This window comes from Lonchura striata, chromosome 4 (assembly GCF_046129695.1).
Source record: "Lonchura striata isolate bLonStr1 chromosome 4, bLonStr1.mat, whole genome shotgun sequence".
In the NCBI taxonomy this organism is placed as follows: Eukaryota; Metazoa; Chordata; class Aves; order Passeriformes; family Estrildidae; genus Lonchura; species Lonchura striata.
In genome coordinates, this window is record NC_134606.1 from 18399167 (window position 1) to 18423172 (window position 24006).

At 35.9% G+C, this 24006-nt stretch overlaps 1 protein-coding gene and 1 long non-coding RNA gene across 2 annotated transcripts; one reads left to right on the forward strand and one right to left on the reverse strand.

Moving 5' to 3' along the window:
* Window positions 1–58: 58 nt before the first annotated feature.
* On the reverse strand, window positions 59–3310 carry LOC110484023 (uncharacterized). The gene is made up of 2 exons (XR_013339878.1): window positions 3215–3310; window positions 59–528 (listed from the first exon to the last, which is right to left on the reverse strand). It is a non-coding gene; the product is annotated as an uncharacterized LOC110484023 (long non-coding RNA).
* Window positions 2361–23992, forward strand: PI4K2B (phosphatidylinositol 4-kinase type 2 beta). Its single transcript, XM_021554330.2, has 10 exons — window positions 2361–2649; window positions 6642–6799; window positions 11832–12032; window positions 12521–12652; window positions 13981–14134; window positions 15588–15655; window positions 16156–16252; window positions 18751–18884; window positions 19977–20036; window positions 22525–23992. Exons 1-10 carry the CDS (start codon window positions 2361–2363, stop codon window positions 22696–22698), a joined length of 1467 nt encoding a protein of 488 aa, XP_021410005.1. The 3' UTR covers window positions 22699–23992.
* The last annotated feature ends 14 nt before the right edge of the window (window positions 23993–24006 follow it).

The window sequence follows — 24006 nt, forward strand, 5'->3', positions numbered from 1 at the left end:
ATTTGCCTCCTTGAAATAATTGGTAGGGAGTATAAAGAAATTGAAGAGGCGCCTTAAGTACGCGGTGTGTTTGTTCCAATGTTTAATTATTACCAACCTGTATCTGGTCAACTGAATCTGTTTATGAAATCTTATCTGATTCTTCTGTTTTACAGTTTTAAGCTCAGACATCTAATTAGCGTGTGAAGCGTACGGACCGACCATCCCGCTTCTGTAAGTTTAGTTGGCCTGATTAGGCTCTTTTGAGCGTTTTGACAGAGTAATCTTACACACCTGTTTGAACTGTTTGCTCGTACTGTATTAATTACAGTTTCTTAGCCCTTTGAGTAGAAGAGAGCTGTACAAGTTAGACTCTCCCCTTGGCGGTGCCCGCAGTCAGCGGCGTTGCTGTGTGTCGCGGAGCAGCGGCTCCTCCTGGTCTGTGTCACGAGAGGGCGCTCGCCTCAAGCGGTAAGCGCACGATTGCGCGGCTGTCCCTCTCTTTTCCTTTTTATCCCGCTCCAGTGTCTCGGCATAGTGCTCAAATACCTATAAGCAGATAACAAAGTTTGCTCTGTTGGTTAGAAGGATAGGGACAAAAGCTTTAGCATGAGGAAAATGACCCAGTTTATTTACGTGATGTAATTCTTAGGAATTTTAATCCTGGTGGCTAATTGAAAAGTATTAGCTATTTGGAATTAAAGTTAGTGGTTTGTTTACTATGATGGTAGTGTGTATTTTTTTTTAATTATGAGTTCTCGTGGTGTCTGAACTCTGTAGTACTGAAGAGTGAGGCAATGTAAAGGCTTTGTTAGATCAAGACCTATGAGCAAGTTACAGAATTCTTATTGAAGCAGAAGATGAAAACTATCAGTTAATTGCATTTAAAAATACAGTAGTATGTGTAGATGAACGCATAAAACAGAAAAAAAGAAGGGTTTTAAAACTTTTTTTTTTGCTGTGAGGCTGGTGAGACACTGGAACAGAGTGCTCACAGAAGTTGTGAGTGTCCCGTCTCTCTAAGGGTGTAAGGCCAGGTTCAATAGAAGTCTAAGCCACTTGGTTTAGTGGAAGGTAGCTTTGTCCATAGCAGGGGAGTTAGAAATATCTTTAAGGTAAATCTTTAAGATCCCTTCTAACCCAGGCCTTTTTATGAAATAACTAAAGAGATATTTCTTATTTTTTTCAAAAGCACTAACTCTCAATCTTTTAGAAACTAGTGAATCGACTCTACAATGGAACCTTATTGAAACAGCCACAACACACTTGTAGCTAAAGGGAAGTGCAGTATTACTTTACAGTATGCTGGGAAAAATATCAGACTTCTCCCTTTTAGTTTGATCTTTTTGTTTGCTTCTCAAAGAAATTAATGTCCATTTGATTTTCTGTACAGAAAATTACATCTAGTTGCTGTAACCTTCCTATATGTGTTTACTAGGCAACAAATGGGTATTCATCTGGAGTCACAGTTGAGTGCACTTTTAGTAGAAAGGAATAGGAACAGAAATGCAAGTGTGAACAGATTTTATCAAATATTAAAGATATTAGTATTTACATAGGTAAATAACACTCAGCTTAATTCCAAAGTCCACTGGCTGACAGGCAACCCTAGACAAAACAAACACAAGTCCAGTATTTCAGTAAGGTTATATTTTGTCAGTAACCAAAAAAAAAAAGATTTTTTCCTCTGTAATCCAGATTATACACGTTAAATTCTTATACCATGCTCTTAACTATGAGACTAATGGGTAATAAATATATACCATTATTATTTTTAGCTGAGAACTGATTTGCTCCCAGTATAATCTGTAATCTCAGTTCTGTGCAAGTATTTAATGCATGTATCTTTCTCCCATATTTCACCGAAATTTGAGGAAAACCCCTCTTCAACAGACAGGATTGGGAAAATACATCCAGGCTGAAATCTGATGCAGTATGTTGGGGTTATAGTTGTTTTTGCTTTCTTCAGTTAATAACGCATGGATAGTGGGGGAACATGGAAATAATGGCAATGTATTCATACTGTTTTCTCTTACGCTGTTTTTAGGCTTCGTTTTGGTAGTTACCGTGATGGTGTAGAACAATGTTGTGCAAAGTTTGGGGAGGGAGCGCAGCTGGCTATGGCAAGCGTGTGGCAGGTGTGGAACTAAGGCGAGTGTCAGGGCAGCTTTCGTTGGACGCCCCGCGCCGTGCGGCCCTGCCTGCCGCGGCCTGCCGAGCCGCCGCCGCGGCCCCTTTAAGGCAGGCGGCGGGGCGGGCCGGGGCCGCGCGCAGGCGCGGGGCGCGGGCCGGCGCGGCGGGAGCGCCCGAGCCCGCCCGAGCCCGCCCGGCCGCGCCGCCGCCTCCCGCCGCGCCGGCCCCGGCCCCGGCCCCGGCCGCCCATGGCGGAGCCGGGCGCGGAGGAGCCCGACGAGCGGCTGCTGCTCCTCGAGGAGCCGCCGCCGCAGGCAGAGCTGCCCCGGCGGGGGCCGCAGAGTGCGAGAGCCGCCCCCGGCGGGGCCGTGCGGCAGTGGGGGGAGCCGGGGCTCGAGGAGGTGGCGGAGTCGGAGGACTCGGAGGACTCGGGGCCCGAAGGGGATGGAGAGGACGAGCCGCTCCTGCGGGCGGCGGGCAGCGGCCGCGGGCGGCGAGCGGGCGGCGCCTGGGACAGGGAGCGCCGCGCCGCCGCAGGTACGGCCGGGGCGCCGCGGGGAGCGGCAGCGCCGCTGTGCCTGGGGGCGGCCGCGCGTCTGGGGGCACGGCAGCCCCTGCCTGCTCCGTGCTTCCAGCGAGGCTGCAAAAACACCTGCCGGCGCTGAAGGGCGCTCCGTGTGCCGTGTCCGCTGGCACAGCAGCGGTGCTGACCTCTCTAGACGTACGGGCTCGCTGACTGATAATGAAGGGGACATGCTGCAAACGGGTAGAAATCCCACTGCTTTGTCCCTGCGTGCAGGGCTGCACGGACTCCTTTACATCTTCATCAGCGTCTCCACTGTCCCTTCTCCCCGCTCTCTGTCTGCTGTTTTGTTGAGCCTTGCTTTATTTCTGTCATGTTGTTTGAAACTTGTGGCTTTGCATGTTTTAAAGACTGTTTTGTCGGGGGACTGGCTGCTGCTTCCTGAACACTTTGAGGACGTGTCAAATTTTCAGTTTGACTTGCATATCCCGCTAACTAGTTTTTTTGTGACCCACATCGTTTAATCTTGAAAAACAAGTCAGTCTTTGTGTTTGTTCTTTGTTGTACTCATATACTCACTTTGTACCATCACTTGTTTTAGGAGTTTTAGATGTGGGCTCTGCTGTCATATTTTTGGCTTTCATGCAAATGTATCTTCTTTTGTATTTTCAAATCAGTTCTTGAAGAGAGAAATACAATGTGAAAGTGTAGAAATGCAAGAACTTAGTTATTAATTTGAAAACAGATACAAGCGTGTGCCCATTATCTGATTCTAAATATACTGGCAAAGTGATAAATCACATGCTATTTATTGCTTACATTCTTTTCTTTAGACTTTCAAGCTTTCTGATTTTGTGCAAGTTTCTATAAAAGTATACATCTAGGATGAGTTTCCTGACAGAAATATGTGGAGTTCCTTCACTTCTTTGTTTCTGCTGTTGTAATTACACTGTAGGATTTCTTGCCAGAGACTGGTAATGCTGTTTCTTTTGCAACATGGAGGACTTGAAAAAAATTGAAACAACCCCCTCATCAAGTTTAACAAAATAAGTTGTGCTAATAATTCTATTTTACTAACTACAGAAAACTTTTACTTGTTTGGCTATAAAGACAGAAAAATCTTGTCTTCTAAGCACTGGTCTCAGGTATAGTCCATACCTGTAATATGAACATGCCATTAAATGTTAGAGTTTTCCTGTTTTTTCCTACAAGACTTAAGATCTGCTAAAGAGATAGTGCTTCTAGCAAAGTATTTCTAGAAACTTTAAAAAGAAGTTGATGCTTCAGAGTGGAGGCTAGAGCCACAGGTCTTGCACCACTGAAGCAATTAGGATAGTGAATACAGAGTACTCCTTGGAATCTTCCCCAGAAGTGTGTAGGAAAATCTCAGAACTGATATTGATTACAGCATCTCATCCTTTTTTCCCTTGTCCTTACCTTTTCTGTGTGTGTAACCCTCAAAGGTGCAGGATTGTTTCATATGTCAGGTGGAACCAACATACACCAGATGTTACTCATATATATTATTACAACACACAGAGTTTCCTTAATGGAGACTGAATAGGTTAAAGGGACTACCTTTAATCATGTCAATATTTAAAAAGTATAAATCTAGCTTAGTGCTGAAGGAGTTCATACATGTTACTCTTGCAAAGTGTGCTAGTTTAGTTTAGGTCATGTCATGCTAACTTGATGGAAGAATAGGTTGAGGTGCATACATGGATGATAGCATTTGTATCTTCTTTGGCAGGTCTTTATCATTCCAATACAGTGGCTTCACAAACTTGGGCCTTGTCCAAATTGATGTGAAAAAAGTTCTCAAGCTTGGTAGTTCAATTGTGTGTGTGTGAGCCCTGTCTCCTTAGTGGGAGTTTAATGAGAAGAGTAATTTTCAAGAGTAATTGCAAGAGAAACCTTAATTAGTTATAATTATAAGTCTAGAGACTGTACTGGGAATAAGTTGTGACATAACATGCTTGCTCAGTAGAAAAGTTGATTAAAATAATTTTTAAAAGAGAAACTAACTCAAACTGCCACATTCAGTGAATACTATCTTCAATTAATATGGCTTATTTTCATATGGAGAGGGTCAATAAACTCCTTAAAACTGCTAGTTTCCTTGTCAGCCTAAATGTTTTTGTACAGCCACATCACTGGTAACATGCTTCCTAGCAGCACAGTAGCAATACTGAGCAAATAATGAATTTCAAATGTCATCTATCTTTTCTTATTTCAGCATGCAGTGTAATGAGATTTTTTTGTTTTAATTTATTTTTTATGAAGTTATCTTTTAGAAAGACATAGTTGAATAATTTCCTCAGACAGTGAGACTACGTAGTAGTTCTAGATTATAGAATAAATGCACAGAAGTGAAAAACTGACCTCTGAGTCTTCCACACAGTCAACTGCAATCCATGTGATACAAAGTTCATCTGTAGGTTTTCTTCATCTAGAATATATTGTGCAGAATGACTTAGCATGGATGTTGCGCTTCATTTGGTAACAGTATAATGCACAACTCTGATTTTGCTTTCATTGACAAAAATATGTACTGGTTGGAGCACAGCTGTGTGAGTAATGTAGATGTGTAGAGATAGCTGAGGCTTGACTGTGAAGTAAGAACTTGTGAAATAAGAACTGATTTTAAATTACTTCTTCCTTAAAAATAAATTTGGTTTATTTCCCTAACTCATTTAAGTTCATTGTGGCAGGAAAACCTTTGAACCTCTTCCCTCCCTCTTGTTGTCTACTCTAAAGTCTTAAAGTGTAGTTTATCACAGCAGTATTGGCCAAATAGTTAAAACAGATTCTGATCTAATGGGCTGTGGCTGTTAATTCTTAAGAATGATCTGCTATTAGCTTTAAGGTTTCTCTTCCTTGTTACCAACTTATACTAAGATTTTCCTATTTCTTTAATGCTTTTTGACTGTTTTTGTTTGGAGTCCATGTTACTATTTTAAGTGGTACATGCAAGTAAGTGCTAATGTTCTAAAAAGCTTCAAAAACTGTCCTGAGCTACAAAAAAAATAGTGTTTTTTAAAAATTATTTTTATTTGGCTCTTCACAAACTGTTGAGTATCTTTTTTGGATAGTTTCTGTGTTGGTTGTCATTCCAGGAGGATGTATATTACATTTCTTTAATTGCTGAAATGGGAACAAAGCAACTTTATCTGTAAATGTTGAATTTAGAATAATGTACTGTTTGTTACTGCAGAAATGAGTCCTAATGCACAGGCCCATTAGAATGCACTCGGTGAACATGTGAAACAATCCTAGCATTAAAAAAAGGTATAATAATCTACAGCATCAAAACTTGTGAAGATATATTTTAAAAATTGAAAAGTCAGTAGTATTCTGGCACCTTCCTTTCTGATGTCTTTCTAAATCTTTGCATAGAGTCGTAGAGTTTGCACAAATGTCTGATTTCTGGGTTGTAGGTAAAGAAATGCTACAAGTTGCTTACAGTGTTTTAAGGCTGGAATGGTGCTGGCATGCAGTAGTCACTGCTGTGTTGGTGCTGCTTGTGAGTGCTACTTGTAGCAGATTATTCAGCGGATTAACTTCCTTGCATTTTAGCAGATAATAAACATATTAGCCAAGCTCCTAAATGAATGCTACAATACTATTCTAATAGTGGGTAATGGGCATGACACAAAAATAATACATATCTTTAATGTTTTTTTTACTGTTTTGACTTTGAACTTTTTTTCCTTAGATTTGTTTCATAAATAAATACTAAAAAGTGAAATCCTTGAAAATTTTAAACACTTAGCAGTGGCAGTCTCAAATTTGTTTTTTGCAGATTTGGCTGATTTACTTGAATCAAGAAGTTGATTAGACGTGGATAAATCAGTGGAAAAACTTGCACTGATTAAATGGATGAGATTTTTCCGCCTGGTGTTGGATGGGTGTCAGCAGGGAAGGCTGTTGGCTTATCAATGTGTTTGGTTATGCTTAATTTGTAGTAGAAGTTGCATTTAAGACTGGTTGTTTTCTTGTTTTTCAGGGCATACAGGACATACTGCAGATATGAATATATTTTTAGATGATCCAGAATTTGCAGAAATTATTCTGAGAACAGAACAAGCAATAGAGTGCGGAGTTCTTCCAGAAAGAATCTCTCAAGGATCCAGTGGGAGTTACTTTGCTAAGGATCCAAAAGGGGTGAGCATGTTACTGCAAAGTCAACAGCAGCAAATTGAAAATGGAAATTCAAAAATTCTATCTAGATACAAATTAATTTAAATAAGTTATTTAATAATTTATTGTATGTCAAAATTTATTTTGGAAAAATCAAGGCAAGTAATACTTAGATTTCTAATTATGTCTTGCTGCATAAACCAAAGTATAATAATATTATTTCTACTGCATCTTTATCATGTTTTTAATGATCTGCACCAAAGAAAAACTGAGAATAAAAGGGCCTCTAACATCTCAAAACAGTTCAGGAATTCTCTTGTGCAGAATCTTGTTCTCTGTGTATTTTAACTGATTTTTGCCCAACTGAGCTCCTGATTTCAGTATGGTTTAAGTTTCTTTAGCTAAGCCTCCTATATTTTTCTCTCTTTTCTTGTTAGATAGCCCTTTATTTAGGTTGTCTCCTTTCTTATATATGATTGGTAGATGGGCAAGAAGAGTGATATCATCAAATCCGCCTTTTAACTTGTACTTGTCTGCTGAATCTTAGCTGGAAGATTTGGTTTCCCCTCTGCAAGATTTGGTTTTCCCTTCTGTACTTGGTAAATAGTACCTTGAATAGTGATCATCAGTGAGGTGTCCTAAGGTTACTTTGAGACAGAAGTAATAGTTACCTGAATCTCTCTCCTGAAAAGTAACATGTGGTTAGCATTATTTAGTAAGAGGAAATGATGTCTCAGACACACATTCACATTGTTTCTTTAAATTAGAAATACTCTGCTACTGACCCATTTCACAAAATAAGACCTCCAACTGCTCAACTTTTGTTAATTTTTCACATATGATTTTATTTTAAGCAGAATCAACAGCTTTTAGCTCTTAGATAGATGTAGGTGTTCATAAATCCTGAAGATCCCAGTTATGCTGGAAATGGAAGTTGGAACATTGAATGCCTAGGTTTTCAGGGCATGTTCCAGATTTTTGTCATTCCCTTTCATTTAGAAGGTAGTATGGTTTTTGTTTCACTTTTAGTCATATTCTTGGTAATTAGAAAATATATTCCTGTTTTGCCAGTTAATTTTCATAGTTGTTTAGTTTGTTTTAATGGCAATTTTCTGGTGATAGTTTTTACACTTTATTGAATAAGTGGTTTTGGGTTTTTTTTTTAGCTGAGTTACCTGACATTAATATAAATAAATATGTCAATTTATGATTTTATTTTTATGGAAAGTGGCAGAACCACCCCTTTAAAATCTTCTGAAAACTGCAGTTCATATGCCTGTGTTCCAGGAACATTTGTTAGTAATGATCCCCTTCATTCTGGTGGAGAAAATAAAAAGGGGTGGGGGGGTCTCTCTCTTTTTGAAACCTGAAGGAAAAAAAAAAATCTTGCTGTAGTAGTCCCTTACATTTTGGGATTATTGCTATCACATGCAATGCTGTAAATATAAAAGCTTATTCAGAGTTCCAGCTTCAGGTCACTCTCTTTTTTAGTAGCTTAGATCTTTGTAGATTTTCTGGTTGTGTGCTTATATACACATATTCAAACTTCATGTTCTTTTTAAAGTAGGTTTATATCTTATTTAATATGCAATAGGAAGAAAAGTTAGGAGTCAAATACTGGTTTGAATCAATAGTTTTTCAAAATTTCTGTGCATGATGTATCTAATACAATATTCTAGAGTGTCAAGCTAGAAATGCTTTACAGCTGATCATGTTGAATTTTTCTTAATGCTATGGAATTGAGATGTTTTTATTCTTAGGAAGTTAGAGAAATCATTAGGGAAAATAAATCATACCATATGTGCAGATCTGTTTTGTCTGAAGCTTATCTAGATTGATTTTGCTTGTTTTTGGTCACTAGCAAATGCCTGAGGTACTCACTGAGCCATGGCAATGGTGAGAGAGTATTTGTGCATTATTTTAGTATAAATATAACCATAGTATTTTGGATGGGCCGTATTATTCCTTGTTTCTTATGTGGTGATTTTCTTATTGGTTTTACTTTTCTTTTGCTGTGTTGTTTTTGTTCCTAGTTAAGTTTCTAGCAGAGATGTGCCCTCCTCCCTTATGCAGGTCATTGATTTGAATATAAGCATTTAGGAGAAACACAGACTGAGAAAAGAAGACTGTTTATTTTGTATGATTCAGAAAAAAAATCATTGCAAAATATGAAAGTATTTGGGATATGGGACTCTGAGAATTATGATAATGAGTGCTTAGCAGACTTTAAATTTTGCTTTTATTCTTTGCTTTTGTTCTACAGCTTATCTATGTTTACTATCCATATTAAAGGTCTGAAAAAACTTCATTTTGTCTATAGTGAAACTTTCATATGTAGAATGGATTTCAGATCCTGTTTGAGTATTGCATCATTCCACTTCAGACCGGTTCTGTCACTTGCTTTCTCCTATTCCTCTTGAGTAATCTCTTTCTTATTCTGGGAAGGAGCTCATTAAAGATGTGCTAAGCCTTTTTTAATGGTCACCTTCTGAAGTGCCCAAATTGAATACCAAATTACAGATAAAATAAGTTGTTTCCATTAGGTCACCTTATGTTATGATTTGGTTCTGTGGGAAGGATAAACTTCAAATTGCATAATTAAAATTAGCTTTTTGCATTTATTGGCCAAAGTTATATGGTTGCATACTGAAATGGAGTTCAGTACTTAAGCAGCACTATTACAGAAGGCTTGAATATGTCTGCATTTGTTGTTCATTGTGTAAACAATAAATAAAAGACATAGTGTCTTTTACAAATTGTTCTGCAATATGTTCCTGACAGTTTCAACTAATTGCTAACGTTAATAGAGTCAGTCTGTAAATGCATTTTGACTGGCAAAATTAAGACTGGCCTTGGTAGTTTGTTCTATAGAAAAGTTCTATAGAACCTTTTTGTTCTACTCTAGTCCTCAACAGCAGTGGCTCTGCAAAGTTTAGCAAAAATTCTAACTTGAGCAAAACCTTGGAAGCCATATCTAGATTTGACTGTATAGCGCAGTACAGTCCAGGCTGGTAACAGAATGAGCTAAGCTCCTCTTTAAAATGGGCACTTAGTAGGAAGTATTAGCCAGAGAGTGATTCAGAAGAGATAATTAAAGGTTTGGCATGTACTTCTAAATACACCACAATGATTCCAAGAAGAGCAAAACTGCTAGCTTTGTTTTAAGCAGGTAGATACATGTGATTCAATAGGAAAAAAATTAAAATAACTTTTTAACAATTCTAAACCTAACATTAGGACTGAAGTAGTATCACAAATGCTGTGATATAAAAATAAAAAATAAATAGTAAAGTATTCAAAAAGCATTCTGGCCTCTCACATTGTATAGAATATTTATTGCATTTGTGTAGTCTAAGTCAAATTTTGTCAGTGCAGTTGTGTTCAAGGTTTTGAATGCAACCTTAGAGTTGCAGATAATAGCATACCAAACCCAAGGGAATTCTTACCAATTTGTTGCCTGACTGTTGCTAGGACACTGATTTTATAGTATGAATGCAAATAATAGTATTTTATAACTTAGTTTTCCTTGTAGTTAATGAGAATTAATCAAAATGGATGGACGAGACATATGATGCTACTAATGTCTGGTGTCTTGTGTATTTGTTTACAAACGGAATGAATTAAGCTTTCTGTAGTTACTTAGTCTTGGGCAATCTTGGACAAAGCAGGATTGTCTTAGAAACATTGGTTAAAAAATCTCTAGAAGCAAAACCAGCTGGTCAGATCCTCTCCCAAATGCAGCTGAATCAGCAGCTACTGAAGAATACTGCTGGTTTCTGACTGCCAACATGTTCATGACCTGAGTGTGAATCAGCTTTGAGTGCTGGTGCAACAACAGGTAGTGTTTAGTTTATTGAGATACTCACTTTTTTCACATGGATTTAGTAAAGTACTAATATGTGAAAATGCTTCTCAAAACAGCTGTCCTTAAGTATTTCTCAGAAAGAATTTTATTTACTTGCCATTATCCAGTGAGAAGGGATGAAGATGCAGAATTTCTATGGCATTCCACTTGAGCTACTGAAGAGTCATTATAAGAACTTAATGTACTAGGCCAAAGTTTATCACAGACAATTGAAAGGTTTATATTTTAATGTGGTAATAACCCTGTGGATTGATGTTAACAAATATAGAACCCTATGTAGAAGGCACCTTGAGAAATTGCCAATCTAATGCTTGTGCTGTGGAGCAGCATTGTTTCAACATAACTCTTGAGGAATGTCTAACTAACCTTTTGTTAATTGCACCCTGTTTTGGAGACTGCAGAATTTGGCTGTTTGTTCCAGTCTTGAGCTGCTCTTAAGTTTCTAAAGGATTTCTTTTTTTGCAGCTTATCTGCTGGGTTTTTACTCTGTAATTTTTTGGCTCTTTAACAGTAAATGTGTTGTTCCTTTTTTTTCTATAGCAACCTATTCCATTGGTCATCGTGCCTCAGTTTGCTCTTAGCTTAAGCATTCACTGTTCCTACTGTCTTTTCATTATTCACATATTTTGTGCTTATTCTCATTTTTTTCAGCTTTCTCCAGTTTTATGAACAGACTTCTTGAAGCATAGTGTTGAAAATTGGACACAGGGCTCTGACTAATTTTCAGATTTACTCTGTGTCTCTAATGTAAATAATGGCTGATGGTCATTTTGATTCAGTCAAATTCAGGGTAATAGGAAAAATAGATTTAAGAAAATAAATCTGTTGATTTTTAGTGTTCTATTAAGAACTTAAGATAAATATAGATATATTTTTAAATGCAATCCTTTTGAAATTTGACAAAATGTTTTGAAAAAGTAAATGTTTGGATTTTCTCTTACAAAGAGCTTATAAAATAAAAAGGAGGGTCATTTTTTTTTTGAATTTGCACTAATCCTAAAGAAGCAGTTCATGATAAATTTATTTGGAATTTAATTTTGTTAGTTGTATTATTTCACCATCTAAAAAGAGCAACTGTAAAATGCACTGGATAGGATTTAACCAATATTTTAAAATAACTAATTTTAAAACTAATTTTAATATATTGCAACTAGAAGTGCTCATAATTTAATTTTATATTATTTACCTTAGAAAATTATTGGAGTGTTCAAACCGAAATCTGAAGAGCCTTATGGACATCTAAATCCAAAGTGGACCAAATATTTTCACAAAATTTGTTGTCCTTGCTGCTTTGGCAGAGGCTGCCTCGTTCCAAATCAGGGATATCTCTCTGAAGCTGGTGCCTATCTTGTGGATGAGAAGCTGGGGCTTGGAGTTGTACCTAAAACTAAGGTAAAAGTTAAAACACATAAATTACTGAATTAAAAAAAAAAGCCAACATATTTGTCAGTCTCTGAACTGGGGTGTTTAGATAGCCTTGTATATCATGCATTATTTTTAAGTCATTTATAAACTATTGCAAGTACAAAGGCACAGTGGTTTGATGTAGAAAAACTGACTGTGATTTTTGATTTAATAGATAATTTTGAGATCTGAATTGAATCTTTTTTTTGGAGCCACTTTTTAGCATTTTCCAATACCTTTTGTGCTTCATGTTTTGATGAGATTCAAATTACAAAAATCAGCATATAAAATTCCCATTTTTGTTTGAGATATCTAAAATAGAGAATATTCACCTTTTTATATAAAATTTATCTGTTGAAAATGCCTGATACTTGTTTCTTATTTTTAAATTTATTTTTTTATAACTGAGCATAATTGTAAATTTACAATTGAAATAATGAGGAGTTCTGAGCTGTGTTTAACTTTCATATTTTAAGGTTGTCTGGCTTGTCAGCGAGACCTTTAATTACAGTGCAATAGATCGTGCAAAGTCAAGAGGAAAAAAATATGCTTTAGAGAAAGTGCCAAAAGTTGCTAAAAAATTTAATAGAATTGGACTACCTCCTAAGGTAAGATCAAAAATAAGTAATTCATACACTTCCTGATTCTTACATAAAACTTTTTTTTTTTTTAAAAAGGGCATTTATAAGTAACTCCAATGGTAGAAGAAAAAAACTTGCTGCTTGTTGAAAACTGTCTGAATTTTTATATGACTGTTCCCATGCAACATGTAGCCACTATTACGTCATTCTTTCCTTTGAGCTATTTTGATAATCTTTTCCCTTTTTTTTTCAATTAACAGTCCAGTTTTCTGCTGGAGTAGTAACATATTAATTGTTATATATCTCACTCTTGCTCTATTGATTGCTTACTACATCTCCTTTCAGTGTCATGATTTGATGTTGTCAGTCTGTTTTTTCCCTGCAGTTTATCTATAATTTTTTATTTTTTTAAATTATTTTTTTACTTTCTATTGTTTTTTATCTTTTTGAGTACCCTGCTGTTGTGTTCTTCCTCCCTCCCTTTTGTCTTATGTGAAGACTGCACTGACTAAAGACCTTACATCTTTCTTGCCTAATGAGCCTCCTTGTATCTCTAGAATATCATTACGGTATTCTAATCCTAAGCTTTTAAATCACAGGTTACGTACAGTGTGGGTAATCCACTTGTGGCAGTTCCCAGCTGTTTAGATCCATGTGACATGGAGTTGTGCAAGCTTTTATGAGCATGGTTATTCCACATGCTGTGTGTTTATATATCTGTATTTTAGTTCTCAGATATAACTTCTTGAATTTCAATCTTGAGTGCCTTTCACATATGGAGCCTATGCCAGCTCTCATGCTCTTCCTTGGACTCTTTTGGGAAATGTATTTCACTCATTTTTTGCAAAAAAACATCTGTCTTGAAGAAAGCGGTTAATGCTGCTGTTCTTATGGTGAAGATTTAAGGCTTTTCAGAGAGGAAGATTTTTCTCTTGTAATTTTTAGTGAGTGTTTGCTGATCTATTGAAACAAGTGTTTCCAATGAAAAAGAAAACAGGTGTTACGTATTTCTCTCTGTTTCATATTCATCTTGCAATACTAACTGTCTATTTACACTGAGCTGCCTGGCTGTGTTCTATTCCTGGTAAACTCACTGAGTATTTAAACAAATATTTAAAAAAAACCACCACCACAATCCCCAGAAACCCATCCTCACATGATTTGACTCTTACTTTTTTTTAAGACTATAAGAATGAAAGACAAATTTATTTATTATTTAATTTAATTTTTTTTTAGCGTCATACTTCCTGTGCTCTGAACTTTCAAAGTATATAATGAATTTTTCTGTTAATGTTGAGATTACTTATGTGATCTACCTGTGTGCATTTTCCAAATGCAGTTTCTTAATATTTTAGGTTGGCTCCTTCCAGCTATTTGTTGAAGGATATAAGGAAGCTGACTACTGGCTCAGGAAGTTTGAAGCTGACCCTTTACCTGAGAACACAAGAAAAGAATTTCAGTCACAGTTTGAAAGACTGGTTATCTTGGATTATGTTATCAGAAATACAGGTATTTGTTAGTATCTCTTGGTATTTATCTATTTTTGTGAGGCAGAAAGCAATGCTTCCTGAAAGCTGGAGCTTACGGCTTTTAATGCATTTCAGATGCTTTTCTCATGATTAAAGGCCATAAAGATAAAATTTAAATCAAAAAAAAAATTACTTTGGATTAATACATTGAATATTGCTTTATGGAAACAGTGTAAACAACTCTTATTGTTGCTCACTATTTTTGAGCAATGTGAGGAGTCAAGAACAAATGCTTTCATTTGGCTTTAATTCTGTGCATAGTCCATTTTCTGTTCCCCAGATTAGGATAAAAGATGGTGATGTTTCAGGACCCATAAGAAAAGCATGACTACAATTCCTTTTATTCCTGGAGCTGATAATAGCGCACAGTTTCACACCAGCTTACAATAGTTCATATTCATTGTGTAGGCACTGAGGTACCACTGCAATGTGTACCTGTCAGATCTCCTGCACTCTTGTTTTTACCACTTAAGAGCTGGGATTCTTCTGTTGCCTATGTAGGTGAATTACTTCTTGAGGATTTCAAAGGCAGCGTTATGTTTAAAATACTTACTTTTCTGTTTTGGCAGAAGTGGGCATCTTTGCTTTTCTTCAGACATAGCAGGTCTAAGTAATTTTCCTTTTCTCAAATTCTCTTTTTAGAAGCAAACTAAAAGAAAGTTTCATAAGAACATAATACTTGCTAGCTGTTTTTTGACATTCTTAAAGTTGTGAAGCAAATACTCAAAATGCAAAACCTCATTACATGGATGATTTTACCTTCATTTAATATATCTAATCATAATAGAACACAAAAATCTGATGATGATTAAACTGAAGGGAGCACTGTTTGTAGGAGAAGGTCCTACAAATCCATACAGTCATCCTCTGTCTGAAGGACCTTCTCAGAGTATTTAATCTTACCATTTTGTCTGAATAGTGCAGGCATTTCAGTTTCTTGCCCTTCTGTCCAGTTTTGCCCCTTCTTCATCTTCGGAGAGTCTGTTTTCTCCATGTAGTCAAAGGTTACATTATCTACAATTTTGGAGGCCTTCTCCATTTCCTCATCAGCATTAAAACAAGCTTAAAAATTAAGTCATTTGGGTCTGATAGAGTTTCCTCAGGAAAAATGCACACCACAACCAATCTTTCTGCATAAAATGTATGAAGATAGTTTCCTTTGGCCTTTTTGATATTTTGCTGCATATTCAGCCAGTTGGGGAACCTAAAGGAAGTAATACATACCTAGGAACACGCAGCAAATTTGGTATTTCCACTGAATTGGTTGCCTGTACATTTCACTAAAACTAAACCTTGTGTGATGGGAAAAACCCTTTTTCAGCAGTTTTGCCTAACTCCGTGGGTGCAGTGCTAGTTTACAATGTTGCTGTATGTCACTCTAGATGATTTTTTTAATCAATGACATGTTGTGACATGCATTTTCCTGTTTAAAGACAGAGGTAACGACAACTGGTTAGTCAGGTACGAAAAACAAGATGATGGACTTGATCTGTCAGATAAGGTAAGAGAATTGTACTCTGAAACTTATATTCTTTAAATTGTTTGGCTTTGTAACTTGGTCTTGCTAGAGATTAAGGGCATATCCTTAATCTGGTACATGGTCTCAAGAAATCTGATAACTACAAATTATTGTAGGCCAAATGAGTGGAAAAACTATTTTGATTAGACTAGGTGCTAGGAATTATTTTTATTGTTCTGTATTTTTGCTCTACTAGCTTAGGCTATAATAACAGTAACTATGTCCACTGTTGCTCAGGTCCATTTCTTCATCCCTTTGTGCTCTGCTTATCTTGTGTTTGGGGAAGGGCTTCTCTTTAATGGTAGTAGAGTAAGAAATTATGTGTGGTGGAATTTTTTGGATGCTGCTTTGTATTGTTTAAGTTGAACTTAACCAGTGAAGCCACAAAGTATATTATTTAGTGTTTTAAAGTGTTTTTAATATGTTTTGCTGTTTGTGCAAGCACGTGAGTATCACTTACTTTTTGAATGTTCCTTCTGTAGGATAGCCAATGGACTATAACTAAAGAGTCTATTAAAATTGCTGCAATTGACAACGGTTTAGCATTTCCTTTTAAGCATCCTGATGAGTGGAGGGCATGTAAGTACTGCATTCTTCAATAATTTTCCTTTTGGGAGTGTAAATTCGAAAGAAGTAATTTTTATTTGTGGTGGTGTAGTAAGGAGTTAAGAAATCATCACTGTAGCTATATATTAAATTTTTAAATAATGTACTCTTCTTCAGAAAGTGAGCAACAAATGCCATTTTTGCAATGGCATATGTGATTTGGTTCTTGTTCATATTTTTTACCTTTAGATAATATTATGGACACTCATAAACATAGTACTGCATGTACTGGTGGAATTGGAAGAATTTAGCAGCATGTTTCTCACACAGTTTTTCTCGAAAAACATAGTGGAAATAACTTGATTGCAAAGATTTGCAAGTTGTCCCTCTGTTGGCCAAATTTCTGTTTCAAAATGAAAGGTACTGTGTAGGTGGACAAGTAGGCAGGTTGTTTTTTTCTTGTTTTCAGCTTTAGCTTACTTTGTAGAAGTTAATCTTTAGTTAGTCGATTTTCCATCTGCTTGAAAATGCTATTACTGTTAAAATGAGGTTGATTATGACCACATCTCTGATTACTTATCATTAGGAGGGAAGTGCCAAACAGGGCTTGCAGTGATTTCTGTGGGCTATTATCCAGTCAGGTAATTCTGGTAGTTAAGTGTGGGCTAGTTATGCTGTCAAAAAGCTGGTTAAGTACTCCACCCAGGGCTCTGTGCAGTCTCTATCTTGATACTAAATAGATGTTGTCCTATATATCTCTTGGTTAGTCACTTCTATAGCTGTTCTAAAGACACAGCAATTATTGGTTATTTTGTACCATCTTTACTTCAGCATCAAAAAGAATAAACTTGCATGATCCTTTAGAATTCTTTTGCAGATGGACAGGTGTGTGATAGTTTTGTCAAAGTAAACTTGTAACATTATTTTTACAAATTTCAGTCTCTCACCCCCTGGGCATGGTTTTGATAACTAGAGCTAGTGGGTCACTGAGGATAAACTGCTCAAAGCCAGAGAGCAGCATTTGCAAAAGGCAGGAAGTTGGTCCAGCATGGATGAACAGGGAAATCCTGACTGAATTGAGATGCAAAATTTAAGCAGATTTTGTAAAAAAGGGAAAGATGTGGAGTCATCCCTGAAAAAATAGAGAATTTTTCCAAAAGTGGAAGAAGAATGGAGTTAGGAATGTTGAAGCTTGGCTGGAGTACAGAGGACATAAAGAGCAACAAGAAAGGGTTGGGTAAACTAGAAGTGACAGTGGGACTGAAGAAAAGTTTAGCAAAGACATAAAGGCATAAGAAAGAACAAGTTACTCAATGCTGACTTAGCCTCAGTCTTCACTTGTAAGATTTGCTCTCTGTCTCTTGGATCTCAAAACTCATAAGTAGAGCCCCTGGGAATGAATGCCCCAGGCAGAAGGAAGGGAGCACTTAAGGAAGGTGGTCATAGAGAAGTTCATAGGAGTAGATGGGATGCAGTGGAAACAGTGGCAGGTGGCTGATGCTGTTTGTAATGCAGTTTCCTCATCACTCTTAAAAGACTCTAGTAATGTGAGAGATTGCTTCAGTCTCCATGAAGACTGTGGAATGAATCATCCTGGAAGCTGTGTTCAGGGACATGAACAACAAGGTGCTGATGGGGAAGCCAGCATGGTTTACCAAGGACAAACTGTGCTTGATAACTAGGTATCTTTTAATGATGACTGCTTCAGTGGCTGAGGGGAGAGAATGAATACTGGTTTGGTTTTTTTTCTTGACTTTGGCAGGGACTTCTACATACTGTCACAGTATCTTGTAGGGAAATGTGAGATACGAACTGAACAGACTGTGAATGTGAACTATGGGGAAAACTGGCTGGACTGTCAGCCTCAAAGGGCTGTGGGCAATTGTGAGGAAGTTTAGGGGGTGGCCTGCTGCTAGTGACTTTTCTCAGCTCCTGCAATTAATAGTTTGGTGTCTTGTTTAACATCTGGTAACATTAATAAAGCAATTAATGTTATATTGGATATTGGATATTAGATATATAATTTATATAATATATAATATATATAATTTGATAAAAGCTGTCTAATAGCAATTGCATGAAAAGTTATGAATGCTTTTCTTTCAACATGCTTAGAAAAAGGCATTTAAAAATTTTTAAATATATTAAAAATAGTAACTTTGTTAATTCTTTCATATGAGTCAAATACCTTAAAGATTTCTATTTCATTGCAGCTATTATTTTACTCCAAAGGAAATTGCCTTTCTAAACTAAGGGGAGACCTTGACTGTTGCTTACCATGTTTAATTTTATAAACCTTTTTTTACTTATTGCTTTAACTAAATATTTATTGCTTAATATATTTTACTCTTTCAAAAAATGGCTTAGCATTTGTAAAGCTGCTCTGGTAACTGTAGACAAAAGGGATGTGTGAGATAACAATGCAGGGAAAAAAGGGGTGTTACTGAGAAGTTGTAGTAGGCAGTAGAAGACTTGACTCAGAATTTCGTTTTTGCTTGCTTATCATTAAGTGCACTGTTTTTCTGCATTAGATCCCTTTCACTGGGCTTGGCTTCCTCAAGCAAAAGTTCCTTTCTCTCAGGAGACCAGAGACCTAGTCCTTCCTCACCTTTCTGATATGAACTTTGTACAGGACCTTTGTGAAGACCTTTATGAGCTATTTAAGGTGAATCAAGTGCTTCTTTGAATTGACTATTACTGAAGTAGCTGATGCTTGTAGACAGTTTTATTCATAAAAGGAGCAACCATCTGAATGAAACCATGCTGAAATTCAGGATACTATACTATTTTACCTTTAACACTGGCATGTTAGAAAGGGTCTATGTAATTATAAAGAAACTGTCACCAATGTGGTTAATTGATAGTAATTAGCTCATTTGAAAACATAAATTAATTATTATATCTAATTTAATTTATTATTATATCTAAGTTTCACAAAATCAATTAAAGCTAGTTTACTCTTACATCACAGATCTCAGTAAAAACAGCATTTAACATACCTATGTGGTGTGTATAGACTTAAACTAGCAGTGAGGAAATAATGTATTTAACATAATTTAAAGTACCTCCATACCTTTCATATACTTAATTTTATATGCATATATTGTGCTAAGATGCTGCTGAAATCCTGATCATATTGAAAGTCAAACTCACTTTAAAGATACTGAAACTGTCTACAGACATGTAAAGAGTGTCCTTCTCTAAAACATTTTGTTAACATTTGTGTCAGATGTTCAAGTGAAATAATCCAACTAAGGATTGAAAGAATTGGAAATTTTTAACTTTTAATGCAAATGCAGCTGTAATGTCAAAACTAGATCCTGAAATACATTTTTGCTTTATTTGCATCTTCAACTCGTACGTGTTCAAAATGCCTCTGGGTTTGTTAGCTAAGTATTGTTATATCTGAAGGAGGAAGTATTTTTCTGCTGGAGTCATCATGAGAGAAAGAGCACTGTAACCTCTGATCATATTAAGCCTGGTATAATACCTGTTGGTGTTTACCAATGCCCAAAAATGGTATCCACTGATGTATTTTATTTTATGATGTGGAACAGTATTAATTTTCACATATGTAAACTTGATGCCATAAATTGACCTTTTTGCGAATCATACTAGTATTCAATTTGAAGCTTTCAAAAATTATTATAGTGTGGGTAAATATGAATATGCATATTATGATATTGATGAGTTTGCATGCTAACTATATAGCTAAAAATAAATTGGTTATTTACTATAAACTGTTTTCTAAATAAAGACTGACAAAGGATTTGACAAGGCTACTTTTGAAAACCAGATGTCTGTTATGAGGGGGCAGGTAAGACTGCTTTTTTGCATTTTTATTTATGTATTTAATTTGTCATCACTCCTCAGCTGCTTTCTTTAGAGCTATAAAAAATAACTCCTATTACACTGAATGACATTTGAGGGTATTTTCATCTAAGATGACTAAATTTCTAGAGTTTGTTCTTATTTGTGGATAGATAAAACAGCAGAATACCTATGTTGGTTTTTTTTAATTTTTATAGAAAATGCTTTTATTCTAATTCTGTTTTATTGTTTTTGTGGGGAATGGAAAGGGCTTAACTGTATATTCTTAGCAGGTATTTTAAAAATGAAAAAGAATCATAAGTCTGGGTGGAAAATTTTATGTCCATTTCATTATGCTATTAAGATAATTGTGACTTTATTTTAGAGGGTTGACATGATTATTGAAAGCAATATTAGATAATAAAATTTCTTCATTCTATCCAATGTTGAAACCATACCTCAAAACAGCCCAGCCATTTTCAGGTTAGAGATTTGATCATATTTAAATGCTGGGCTTGTTTTGTTTTGTTTTATATTCTGGGTTTTTTGTGGTTTCTTTTAAACATTAATAGAGGAGGATGTTTCTCTATTTCCTCCTATTTTACAATTTGACTGGTGTGAAATACTAGAGAAAAAGTTTTAGCTAAGAACAAATTTAGTTCATTGTAGGTACAAAATAGTGATTTCTGCAAGTGTAAGGCAATTGAACTAGGCAAATTAATAGTCCTATTTGCCCTGAATTTATTGAAACTTTGTCCTTGTGTTCATAAATTCAACATGGATAGTTTTAAGAGACAATTCGTAGAGTGTCTTAATTCAATGTTTTCTCTGTAGAATTTCCTGTATCAAGAAACCTTGCACAAGACTGCAGCTCTGCTTAGTCAAACATAATCCCAGTTAACATCTTTTGTGTGGTAGCTAAAAGACAGCAAACCTTACTTACTAAATTGAATTATAGGAGTTGTTTCTGAAATAAGTCTTCTGAGAAGTTTGTGTAGTCACTGGAAGGTGGGTTCTTGAAGTACTCATGCATCCTAACCTGTATTAAGTAGCTTTTTTCTGATTTGACGATTGGCTTCAAGGAATCTGTTATTTAACAAAACACTTGAGAAAAACATGATTGATATAATTGAGAGTGATATAGCTTGTCAAAAGTAGTTTTCAGCTGTAAAGGCTGCATCTGGACCCTTTCTTCACACACTGTCCCTCAGGTGGATTTTAGCAGATATTTGTTTTTGTTTTGGGGTTTTGTTTACCTCTCTCTAACTATATGAGTGTGTTTCACTGTGGGAAATGTCAGGTTCTCAGGCATGGAAGAAATGCAGATAACAAATAATCCTTGGATGCAGTTGGAAATACATGGGCAAACAATGTCTTTTAGCACTGATTTAAAACTTGTTTTTGGTGTAAAACCAAAGTATGTTACAAGGACATTATAGAAGATTGGACTATCTAGATCACATGCTAAGGGATTCATTCAGTTGGGATGAATGTGCAGTATATCCAAAACATCCAAATACATCCTTCAAAATGAGAATTTAAGAATTAGAAAATGAAGAGTCTAGATAAAGAAAGCTATAGGGAAACATAACTTGCATGGAAGAGTCAAGGTCTTTAAATCTAAGATAGCAAACATAGTTGGAAGCCTATTTCTGTGAAGTGTAGGGAAAAAATGATAAGTTTTTCAAACCCAAAAGAAACAGTTCTCTCAAGAGTGTAGAGTCTAAGCAATGGGTAACACATCTACAAAGGGTTGCCTTAGAATTTTGAGAATGTAAATGTCAAGTGGAGTTGCTGGCAGAACCAAATAATGCAAAAGACTTTGTCAGGGGTTTTTTGGCCATAAAGAGCAGAAGAAGCAGAGGATCAGTCTTACAAGGAAGAAAGGAGCATTGTGCATGGGAGAGAAAGCTTGATATGAAGGGTAGTGCAAATGTGTCACTAGAGCCAAACAGTTTTCAGCAGGATGACATTGAACATGGAGTAATGAGAGCAGTCTGTGAGCACAGAAGTTTTGGAAGAAAGATAACAGATTCCTGGGAGCTGAGGGCTGAATTTGGGTCTTAGCACTGGGTTTAGTATGAGCTAATTATATGGCTTCATATCTTCTGAGATGAAAATGATTTGTAGCTAAACTGCTGGTGCATCCTATATTAAATCATGTTGATGGCTTTCTTACAGGTATTTTTTTCACTAAAGATGCAATGCTTTCAAGAGATATGCTAAATTTAAAATGGTCTTCGAATTTTCTGAAAATTTGAAGAGGACTGCATGAAATAGTCAGGAAAAGAATGGAAGGGTAGACAGCAGTAGGATGTATTCATGTTACCAAAAAAATAAAATATTCCTACTTGCAATAGATATACTTTGAAATGAATTTATTCAGTAGTACAGTCCTCTAAAGAATTGATTGAAGAGTGGCATCTAAAATGAAAAACCTGTTAGCCACAGTTTAATTTGTGCACCCTAACCTCACCTGCTTTTACTCTTTTTAGATACTGAACCTTACTCAGGCATTAAAGGATGAAAAGAGTCCCATTCAGCTTGTTCAGATGCCACGTGTGATTGTAGAGCGAAGTAGCACTGGAAGTCAGGGCCGAATTGTTCATCTGGGTAATGCATTCACACAGACCTTTCATAGCAGGAAGCCTTTCTTTTCCTCCTGGTAGCAACAAAAATACATGGGAAGAGTAAGTTTCTCTTAACTTTAGAAAGCTACTTTTGTGTAAAGGCTCTGCAATAATGTACTTCTGCTGTATACCAAGAGCTCTGACTGCCAACACCTCAGAACTTAAATTCTAAAGACTTAAGAAATGTATTTTGAGTGTAATAAAAGTTTACAATTTTTGTGTCAAAATTGTGAATTCTTATGTCAGGGAATGAAAAGAATTTGTCCATACTGTATTTTTATAGGCTAAATTAATGTATTCTAAATAAGGGAAGACAATTTGCATATGCTGAGGAACTAATTTTGAGTACAATAGGAATTTTTTGTTTAATATAAATGTGAGAATCCATACACTATAAATTTCTTTTTATATGGCCTTAAAAAAAATGGTTTAGAATGTTATCTTTGATTGTGAAAATGCTTTTCCTTGGAATTTCTTCTGGGTATTTTAAACTGGTTATAGATTTTTGTAGACTAGTTACTTGAAAAGTCATGCACTTAAAAAAAAAAAAAATCAATCTTTCCTTGAAATACAAGTTAAAAGAAAGGAATAAGGGAGAAAAATGCTCCAAGTAGGCTTTTTTTGCACACAGGGACCAAAAATAGTTAAATAGTTGAATTACAGCAAAATTCAACCCAAGTAAAGACACAGTTTCTACTGTGACAAAATACACTAAGTGTATGTTTCAGAGGTTGAAATTTCACTGTAGTGTCTGGCACTTGTATATTTAAGCACATATATGGAAATCTGTGATATTTCTTTGGAGATGCATCACGATGAAGGAATTGAATTGCACCATGTTGCTACAGGTTTGTTTTGCCATTTGTGTAAAAATGTGTTCATCTCTTGTCACCGGAGTGGTTCTTCTGCTAATGACAGAGGCACTAATGTGTTCATCACAAAGCCAGTCTGCCTTCTAAATTTCTAGCTAAACACAGTTTGTTTGTGGTTTGTTTTTTTTTGTCTGGAATAAAAAAATTTAAAAAACTGGAATACCTACAGCACAGAAAATTACTTTTGTGCCCTGAATGATGTTGTGCTTGCCTGCCGATTGCCATTTGCATTTATGTTTAAGTTATCTGGTTTAAGACTTGACAGTCATGTTTATAGGTCTGTGACTTACGTAATGTGGTAAATATTTTTATTTTAATAATTTTCTGGACATTTAAGACTGGGAAGGGGAGAAAGATTGCTGCTTTTATGAAACTTTCAGTATTTCAGACATTGCTGTATTTTGTAATTCTAAGCAATATTATTGAACTCAGAAATAATAAAATGCTTGTATTTTATATAATTTTGAGTGGATGT